The 11110-nt window shown below is 35.9% G+C and overlaps 1 protein-coding gene across 4 annotated transcripts in view; it reads right to left on the minus strand.

Annotated features, from left to right (window-relative positions):
* Pcl (polycomb protein Pcl) overlaps positions 1 to 11110 on the minus strand; it is a 183753-nt gene that overhangs the window by 135064 nt on the left and 37579 nt on the right. For 3 of the 4 annotated variants that reach the window (XM_069820757.1, XM_069820758.1, XM_069820756.1), the window contains exons 3-4: positions 6620 to 6745; positions 6334 to 6534 (exon numbers count right to left, since the gene is read on the minus strand). In XM_069820757.1, the coding sequence (XP_069676858.1) occupies positions 6334 to 6534; positions 6620 to 6745 (327 nt within the window). Of the gene's footprint in view, positions 1 to 6333; positions 6535 to 6619; positions 6746 to 11110 lie in introns of those variants that run through there. The other variant, XM_069820759.1, reaches the window with a different exon arrangement.

An 11110-nucleotide genomic window follows, 5' to 3' on the forward strand; every position in this document is an offset into this window, starting at 1 on the left:
GAAAGATGATGTAATAAGTAACGTACATCATAACATAATACGGTAAACTTTACTACAATCACTGAGTAAAAATACATCAATAGAGTTTTGTTAGATTAATCATTAATGTGAAACTTGTAATTTTATTGATGCTTAGACCACAGATACGTGAAATCGAGCCTTACACTTGACAATGAAATACGCAAATCCTCCTAAAGGTTATATAGTCTATTTCTTGCTTTGCATTTTGTCACCACAGCAGAGAAGGCTTGCTTGCATAGATAGGATGTTGAAAAGGGCAAAAGTGCGTTAATTGCTTTCTTCATTAGGTTAGGATACTCCTCTCTCAGTCGAAGCCAAAAAGCAGCCGCCGATGCCTCACTCTTGGTGAACTTATCTTTGAGTGTGGAATCAGTGCAAAGATCAATAAATTCATCTTCATTCCCAAGCACTGAAATCTATATCCTTTGCATTATCTAAGAAATCAAATGGTGAGACAACCCAGTCGAGATTCATAGTGAAAATAGATATAAAATACTTCTTGTAATCTTGATGAGTTATCACAAATGCGGTCTTTCAGTTTACCCAGAGCTTTATCTCCTGCCAGATTAAGAAGAGATGGAGAGTTCGACACATCTCTTTTCTGAACTGCAGACCTCCAAGAACTAAGTTTTATTTTTAAATCTTTAATTTTACTGGTTGAGGAAATTGTTGTTTCCTGTCAACCCTGCATTGAAACATTCAGTTCATGAAAAATTTGTCAGATACGATAGTTCCAAACATCAAGAATCACTTAGTAACAGCTCAGGAAATGTGTCTTGATTTTCATCCTCAAAAAAGTTTTCACCTGTTTTTTGAGTTCGAGAAACCGGTTCAATACATGACCCCGCAATAACCATCTTACTTCTGTGTGAAGTAACAAAGAGATATGAACTGCATCAGTTGCGCGACAGAATTGTTAAAAAATCCTGCACTTTAAAGGTCGAGACTTCATGTAGTTCACCATTTTCACAACTTGGTTAAACACTGGAGCAAGATCTTCATTACACGCTTTCATGACTAATGCCTCTCCGTGCAAAAAACAGTGAGTTATAATTATGGATGGATTTTCATTGAGAGCTCTGGCAGTAAAACTTTTAAATTTCCCAGACATAGATGGTGTACCATCCGTACATAAAACACAACAGTCTTTCCATGAAAGTTCATGGTCATTGAGAAAGGAATTAATAGAAACGAACATATCGTGGCCTGTGGTTGTAGTCTCCAGCAGTCTACAGAACAGAAACTACTCACTAATATCTTCATCATCAATATATCTGATAAAACCAAGGAGTTGCGGTTTGTCACCAATATCGATACTCTCATCTACTTGCAAAGCAAATATTCTATCAGTTTTTATTTTCTCCAAGACTTGTTCGTTGATATTGCATGACACTTCAGATATCCTGCGGCTGACTGTATTATCGGAGAGAGGAATTTTCAAAAATTGATCAGCTGCTCCTTCGTCAAGAATTGTTGAAACTATAACTTTACATGCAGGGCCTATGATTTCCTCTCCAAGAGCATGAGGTTTCTTTTTTTTTTTAGCTATCAGTTCTGCTACTTTAAATGAGGCTTCAAGAGCAGTGTCAGCTATGGTCAGAACAATACATCACACTTTTCTGTAACACACTAGGATGCTTTGTTGTAGATGCCGCTTCAGTTTGCTAAGTACCATGACCTTGTTGCTGAGTGTTTCGCCACAAACTAAACATACAGGGATAGGAAACATTAAAGATTATATATTACAGTTATATGAACACTTATTAGTGTTCATATAACTGTAATATATAATCTTTAATGTTTCTTATCAAATCTATGAACACTGTATAATTGACCCAACATGTGTGTTTTATCTATAAATTTATACAGGGCTAGGGTTTTCCTCCATATGCTAAGTAACTGTCCAGGTATGATCATTTCTTTCGTTTGTCTTCTTTATGTGTTGCATTTGACGGTCCGGGAGAAACTGTAGCCATAGGAGCCGACTGTTCACTTTAGTTGCCTGGCATTTACGTTTAACTATGAACTTATCCATAGCAAAACACTGTGAATCAACGCGAAGAAAACAACTGAAAGCGGCGGCAAAACTCGTACGATTTTATATATTGTTCTCTCGAAGTCTTAGAAATGTTCTTGAGGAAGTGAGTAGTCTATACTAGTATACTGAATCGGAAATCGTCGGCAGGGATTGGCTGTAATGCCATCTGCCGGAGCTGGATACAAATATATAATTGAATCATCGAAAAGAATCATTCTGTAGTGTGTGAGAGTAATTAATTTGATTTATTTTATTTCAAGACCTTACAAGACTTTAGGCTTAAGTAGACAATATTTATTTTGGTTTATTTCAATATTTTGCGGCACCCCTTAGCCTATCACACGGCACCCTAGGGTGCCAGGGCACACTGGTTGGGAACCACTGCTCTAGCCTTTGCTCCAACTATTATCCTAATGGCTCTTTTTTGTAATAGAATATATTTTTACTAACTGCAGAATTTCCCCAAAATACTATTCCGTAGGACATAATGGAATGAAAATAGGCAAAATATATTGTCTTTAAGATACTGCTGTTTAGAAATTGTTGTAACAACCTAATTGCAAAGCATGCTGAGCTAAGTTTGGGGGTTATTTCTTTGATATGATTTTTCCAATTTATTGTATTATTAATATACAAACCAAGAAATTTGGTTGTAGATGTTTCTAGTAGAGGTATATTGTTGGTAGTTGTGTCTAATGTTTCAGAGATTAAATTTGAAATGGTTTTAAATTGAATTATGTTAGTTTTATTAATGTTTAATGCTAGTTTATTGGTTGTAAACCAGTCATAAATTTTAAGGAGAATTGTTTCTGTTTTATATTTGAAGGTGGCAAAATTCTTGTCTGTAATTATGATACTTGTGTCATCTGCAAATAGTATAGATAATCTATTCCTTTTATTATGGAGCCAAGGTCATTTATAAAAATTAGAAAAAGAAGAGGCCCTAATATAGATCCTTCTGGGATCCCTATATGAACATTTCCCCATGTTGAAGTAGATTTATAGGAGTTGCTGAATGCATTGATTTCAACTTTTTATTTTCTGTTTAGGAGATATGACTCAAACCACTGGTATGCTATGCCTTTAATACCATAGTATTCTAATTTTTGTAGTAGAATTTCATGGTTAATACAATCAAAAGCTTTGGAGAGATCACAGAATATCCCTCCTACTTGTAATTTTTTATTGCTTCCAGAATTTTATCAGAATGTTGTATCTATCAACATGATATACTCTCTTATAACTTATACAATTTTTTCGAAGACCTTTGAGAAGACTGGCAGAAGGAATATGGGCATGTAGTTTTCGGGTGAGGTTCTATCCCCTATCTTGAATAAAGGAATAACAACTGAATATTTCAGTCGCTCTGGAAATACACCATTAAACATTGAAAAGTTACATAAATAAGACAGGGGTATGGCTATTATTTGTGAACTGGCTTTTAATATTTTACCCTTAATTTCATCATATCCCGAGGAATTTTTAAACTTTAACTGCTTTAGAATTGTAATTATTTCTCGTGGATTTGTTGGAAAAATTTGAATATTAGGATGCTTGTCTATGCGGATGACGTGAATATGTTAGGAGAAAATCCACAAACGATTAGGGAAAACACGGGAATTTTACTGGAAGCAAGTAAAGAGATAGATTTGGAAGTAAATCCCGAAAAGACAAAGTATATGATTATGTCTCGTGACGAGAATATTGTACGAAATGGAAATATAAAAATTGGAAATTTATCTTTTGAAGAGGTGGAGAAGTTCAAATATCTTGGAGCAACAGTAACAAATATAAATGATACTCGGGAGGAAATTAAACACAGAATAAATATGGGAAATCCCTGTTATTCGGTTGAGAAGCTTTTATCATCCAGTCTGCTTTCAAAAAATCTGAAAGTTAGAATTTATAAAACAGTTATATTACCGGTTGTTCTTTATGGTTGTGAAACTTGGACTCTCACTTTGAGAGAGGAACATAGGTTAAGGGTGTTTGAGAGTAAGGTGCTTAGGAAAATATCTGGGGCTAAGAGGGATGAAGTTATGGGAGAATTGAGAAAGTTACACAACACAGAACTGCACGCATTGTATTCTTCACCTGACATAATTAGGAACATTAAATCCAGACGTTTGAGATGGGCAGGGCATGTAGCACGTATGGGCGAATCCAGAAATGCATATAGAATGTTAGTTGGGAGGCTGGAGGGAAAAAGATCTTTAGGGAGGCCGAGACATAGACGGGAAGATATTAAAATGGATTTGAGGGAGGTGGGATATAATGATAGAGACTGGATTAATCTTGCTCAGGATAGGGACCAATGGCAGGCTTATGTAAGGGCGGCAATGAACCTCCGGATTCCTTAAAAGCCAGTAAGTAAGTAAGTTAGGGAAAGTTACAGGAATAGATACTTTCAAACAATCAATAGCATTATTACTATTATTATTATTATTATTATTCTGTGGGATGTTTAGGTTATCAGTTATTGAGAGAAAGTGTTTGTTGAATATGTTCCCAACTTCTGTTTGATGTGTTTCTTTTTCAATTTTGGCAAAATCCCCATTTTGGGTTTTTCTCGATTCTGGGTACAATTTTTCCAGTTCCCTGAAAAACCCAGAATCGAGGTTCCATGTGTACTTGCATTACAATTTTGTTATTTGCATTATATTTATTCTTTATTTATTGTCAGTTAGGGGATAAAAGTCTTTTAACTTTTATATTCTTTGACTCTCCAAGTCTCCTTTGGGATCTACTAGAGCGGAAATAAATAATAAAGATATTAATGTAAATTTCAAGCTTAAAAATATTGATTTCATAATTAGGCATTCTCAGTAACTAACAATTATTAATTTATTTAAAAGGGAAAATTAATTGGTCTTGAATAGGCCTAACATGTGAGACACTTGCCTCAAGTTTTATTTTATTATTATTACGAGTTGTTTCTAAATTCATTTTTCCCTAATAAAGGATTATTTTTATTATGTACGGGTGGTGTACTGAGATTGGGAAATTTTGTAAAATAACTTTACAATATATTGAAATAACTTGAAAGTTTTTCGTTGAATAAAGAGAGATGTGAGTATCAGTTTATTAATGGCTTTATCGCTGATCATTGCTTACTATTATTACTGTAAAAGTACAAAATGTACATAAAAAAGTTTATACAGAATTTTCCTATGTGTGATTTAAAGATTACAAAATGCCAGATGCAACAATTATGCCAAAAAAACCACAGGCAGAGAAGTAAAATACTTCCAGTTTACAAGAAATGATGACCTAATTTATGTAAACGAAATGACAAACACACCAAACTCACATCGTGGCTACATTTATAGCAACATGAAGCCACCCAGCAGCAATAATGTTGTCACATCTGGTCACCCAGCAGCAATAATTGTTGTCACGTCTGGCCACCCAGCAGCAGTATTTGTAGCAGAAGAAATGGACCCAGCTGCATTCAAGTTGCAATACGACCTTGGAATGCGCCTCACAAGCTACATTTACTGTCACCTCTGGCCACGTGCATTTGACTCAACGCAGTCTATAATTTCAGCTACATTTGTTGCAGAAAACCTGCGACATTTACAGCTCATCTGGCCATACCCTTAATGGGAACAGAAGAGGTTAAAGGTGCACATGTATTTTTAAAGTGCACGATTTTTTCTACTTTCAAACAAACCACCATTGAAATACAGGCAGCAGTAGCATGGTATTGTCTGCTTCAGTTGTAAAGGATATAATTATTACACCACAGAGGAAGAAATACAGTTCTTTATCTGGTAACTGTTGTAGCTGTGATCTCACTTATTTTCAAACAAGCTGATACTGAAGTACAAGCAGCATTAACTACATTCTCACCAGTAAGCATGGTAAGCATGGTATTGTTTTCTGTATCTAGGAAGGAATAATAAGAAATGGAATCCTTTACATGGTGACAACTAATTAATGGTATTTGTGACAAATTATACTGTCTTTTTTCACAATATGGAATGTCAAGCAAGTGATATGTGTACTATCAACAAGTAATGAAGCACGAGTATAGTCACTCTGATGGCGTGCAACAATAAATATATCACTTATACTGAATGCAAGATAACTCAGGTGTTGGCAGCAGTGATAACCACAATGCAACAATATGTTTCACATAGTGAATATATACCCAGTACTTACTGAATGAGCCCAAGAGGCAGCAATAACTGCATTCCCACATTAAGCGCGGTATTATTGCAGTAACAAAGAAAGAAATGTTGAAATACAAAAGAAGAAATAGAATCCTTTACCTGGTGGCACAACTGGTGATAGCCGCGACCACATTTGTCACAGACAATTATCTCGTTGTCTGTCTTGGGTTGAGACTTTTTACAGATAACACACAGAAGATCAGATTCTGGCAGTGTCAGCTTTGTAAGATCTTTGAATGAAGACCAACTCTCTGTGTCATCTCCGAACTTAATCAAGCACTGTTCTGTGACCAAGTCCACCTGAAATAATAGTATAAATTGATGCATGTTCTTTTATTGCTATGATATTACCCAATTTGATTGCAATTGGTTCGTATACACTCACCTCAACTATAGTGCCTAAATAGTATCGTCCATCTTTGTGTTGAAACAGTACATCTTCTCCTTCACTGAACCCACTTCGTTCCTTGGTGGTGCTATCTGGTGCAGCTGGACTTTCCTCTGTTGGCTCCTGCAACATTCAACATCAGAACATAAAAGACACAGCCCTGCAGTATATATTGACTACACCCCAACTCTGGCTACTAGCAACAGGCATCTATAATGAACATCGATCAAAATATCCCTCATTTCTCGTGAAAAACAACAACTGAATAGACTATAGTGGACTTTATGTTGTCAGCAAACAGCTGGATAGATTAAGAAGTAATTCTTGCAGAAGTATTTGTATTTGAGTCATGTAGTGCAATGAATGGTGCAGTTTCAATCATCTCAACCATACAGGAAGAGAAAAAATGTCGAAACAAACAAGGATACTCAATACAGAACAAGTATCTCTGTAGTTCAATGTTCATCTAAGTTTACGTATAGCAGAAAAGATTTGTAGGAGGGAAATGGTAATAATTCAATAAGTAGCATTTTGTGGCACAAACACTTCACAAATAAAAGTAGAACAATATATATATATAATTTGAGCTGGTAATGAAAATTACGAGAAAACAGCTGAAAGGATTTTAATGAATAACCCCTCATTTTGAACCTTGAAATCCAAAGATGTGCGGAAAAAATAGTACTTTTCAGTGTAATGTCAATTTTCCCATTTTCCAAAATCCATCTGTCGTGAATTTTGAGAAATAATGGCTTTTCAGAATAATAATAATAAAAAAAAAGCGCGCGCACACACGCACGCACTACAATAAACAATATCACACGAAGGCCATGTCCTGCAGGATTGCCGACATATTTCGCTGCCTGCTGGATCACATCCTATATAGCTGCATAAACTGTCTGCTCAATCGAAGAAGTTATTTGGTGCTAGGTGGCAGGCAGTGCCCACCACTATTACTACTATGGCTGCTCGCACATAACCGTTGATTGGCTCGGTCAATTTGGACCAGTGTAAGCAGCCATAGAATATGATAAAGCAGGCAATGCATATTTAGAACTCAGATTCTCGGACATAATAATGCCAATATGTTGATCTTCATTTGTGTAAATGTTTTTCTATACTGATTATTAAAAACTTCAAGACTTACTAAAAATAACTTTCAGGTCTCATTGGTGTATAATTTTCTGAGTACAACTGTGTATTGGAAATTAGAAACTACAAAACTTAAGAATGTTTGATGGCATTATTACCATTAAAAATGAAATACAGTATTATTATAGTTAATGCCATGATGTATTGACACTAATTACACTTATTAATGCTATATTGATGAAATGAAAGTGAAATCCTTATGGATTATATAAGTAGACATGGAGAATATCTTAAATTAGATCTTCATTTCTATAATTTAGTGAGTAACAGCTATATACACTATATATATGTTACTGAAAACTACAAAACTTACGTAAGATAACAATATTGTTATTAAAAATGAAATATTTTTATAGTTATTAATCAAGTGGTGTGGGTCTTTTTCTTATATTTAATGGTGGTGTGGTGTAGATATTCATATGTTTGATTCTTTAATATTCCTAGGTAGTAGTTCAGTACTATGGAAGTCATTAATGCTTCCTATTTTAGCTGCGTCTTGAAACTACATCAAAATTAATTTCATATTCTTTTGGTTTAATCGATCAGATTTGTGATTGCTGCCAAGTATATCATTTTGTTGTAGGGAGAAGAGCAGGTCATTTCACTTCTTGCTGCCGTGATGAGTTAGTTTATTTCCCGCAACCAGCAATGTATGAAACACTGAAACTGCTAATGTTTTATGATTAACAATTTCATTTAGGGCGCATTTAAGATTCTACAACTCTGATATAGCATTTGCTTCATTTTCCGCATCTCAGCATTAGATTCCTCACAACAGCCTATACTGTATATGGGATAATACATAGGTAAATAACTTAAATCTATGATTTCCCGCCATTAACAATTCATTTGTCTATGGTCAATTATACATCATTGATTCAACATATATTAACATACATTAATTAGTCACACAAGTTAATCCAGGAATATTTGGTAAACCAATACCATCTGAAGGAAGCGCAAAAATGACAATTCCTAAGGAAGACCAAAAGGTATTACTTACTGATAAAATAAGAAGTCTACAAGATTTTGTAGTATCCCAATCATTTCAGTAAAAGTAGTAGGAAAAAGTGATTCTGTCCTCTAATTTCAAGGTAGTTCATGAACATGCAGCAGCTATACCAAGATGCTATGTATATTGTTGGAAAGCATGGCAAACGTGATATTTTTTTAACTCTCACCTACAATCTGCAATGACCTGAAATAGCTACTGTTTTACTCTCATATGAAAAACACACTGATCATTCTGACTTTGTTACTTGCATTTTCGCATTGAAACTCAAGGACTTAAGATGGATAGGTTCAAGAAAACGTATTTGGCATATAAAACGCCATTCAGAGGGAATATGTTTCATTAATATGGAAGCAAATAACTTTCAAAATGTCTGTTAATCTTCACTGAAAATAAAATCCGAAAAAAATTTATTTGAACTTCTAATGAACTTAGTTTACAGCATTTGCTGCACAAGCCACTAGTAACAATGTAATGTTAAAAGTAAAGTTGCTTAATAATCAGAAGTATGCCCCTTTTAAAAAGAATATTTTTCTCAGTTTTTATTTAACAAAAGAATTCAAGATCAGAAGAATTTTTAAGAGAGAACGAAATAAATTAATCAGAAGAAAACTAGAGTGTATAACATACAAATTACAGATGACAAAAAAACATAATTAAGATTGTAGTAGCACTTGAAAAGAATGCAAAAGGGAAGGCGATTTTGAAATAAGTATCTGAAGGCCAATGAGCAGAGAAACAAAAATGACATGGGGGGGAAAATATATATATATATATACACACACACACACACACACACACACACGAGGCGCATCCAGAAAGTAAGTTTCCCTAGTTAAAGAAAAAAAAAAAAAAAAAAAAAAAGAACACACACTATCGTGGGATCAACTTTTGTATCCCTCCATTGTGCAACTTAAACCAAGAAATGGATTCAGAACACCTCAAAATCTGTGCTTCAGTGGCTGGCCATGATGATATCTTTGAAAAATATTGGAGTGCAAGAGGTCAAATGACTTTATTGTCAAATGCCTGGCATTAGAAAACAACAACAACTTTTGTATCCCTCTGTCATAGAACTCTGCCGCCTGTGAATGGAGCCAGCGTGTGACAGACGTCTTCAGCTCTTCGTCGTTGCCAAAACGCTCACCGGAGGACAGGAATTTCTTGAGGTGCAAGAAAACGTGAAAATCGCTGGGAGCAAGATCAGGACTGTAGGGTGGGTGATCAAACAACTCCCAGCCAAATTCCGTCAAAACAGCTGCTGTGTGCCGAGCCGTATGTGGACGAGCATTGTCATGGAGGAGCACAACACCTGCAGTAAGCATTCCACACCTCTTGTTTTGAATGGCATGTCGCAATTTTCGCAGTGTTTCACAGTAACGGTCAGCGTTCACTGTTTCACCTCTTGGAAGGAAGTCAATGAGCAGAATGCCCTTCCTGTCCCAGAACACCGTGCACATCACTTTCCGTACTGACAGCGTCTGTTTGAATTTCGTCCTGACCGGAGATCCACTATGCCGCCAATGCATTGACTCCTGCTTGGTTTCCGGGGTGAAGTGCGAAATCCAAGTCTCATCGCCCGTGACGATCCTGTCGAGGAACTCGTCACCGTCATCGTGATACCGTTGCAGAAATGTCAGTGCTGCTCCTAAACATTGCATTTTGTGTTCGGGTGTCAGGCTTTTCGGCACCCACCTGGCACACACTTTTTTGAACAGCAGGTGCTTAGTGACAATCTCATGCAACAAGGATCGCGATATCTGCGGAAAATGGCTGCTCAGCTCTGTAATCGTGAAGCAACGGTTCTCCATGATGCACTGCCGCACCAGCTCAACACGATCATCATTGATGAGGGACAGTCACCCACTGCGCTCTTCATCATGGACACTTTGACGACCTTCGGGAAACTGCCTACACCAGCGACGCACCATCTGCTTACTCATGATGTTCGGCCCATAGACCTGACAGAGCTGCCGATGAATTTCAATTGGTGCAATGGTTTGTGCATTATAGAACTTTATCCGGCTAGCATATGATTGATATGTCATAGATCTGTTACGCATGCGCAATTGACATGGCTAATTACATTTACTTTCAAGGGGAAAAAATTGGAAAACTTACTTTCTGGATGCGCCTCGTGTATATATATATATATATATATATATATATATATATATATATATATATAAATGAGAGAAGAGAATTTGAAAGAAGAATGGGGAGAGCAGACTGACAATGTAAATTTGAAACTCTAAGGCCCGGTTTCTTCAACCTTTGTTAAAATGCACCTAACATAGCGTTAATTAAGTTAAAAGTATAAATTG

This window comes from Periplaneta americana, chromosome 3 (assembly GCF_040183065.1).
Source record: "Periplaneta americana isolate PAMFEO1 chromosome 3, P.americana_PAMFEO1_priV1, whole genome shotgun sequence".
NCBI lineage: Eukaryota > Metazoa > Arthropoda > Insecta > Blattodea > Blattidae > Periplaneta > Periplaneta americana.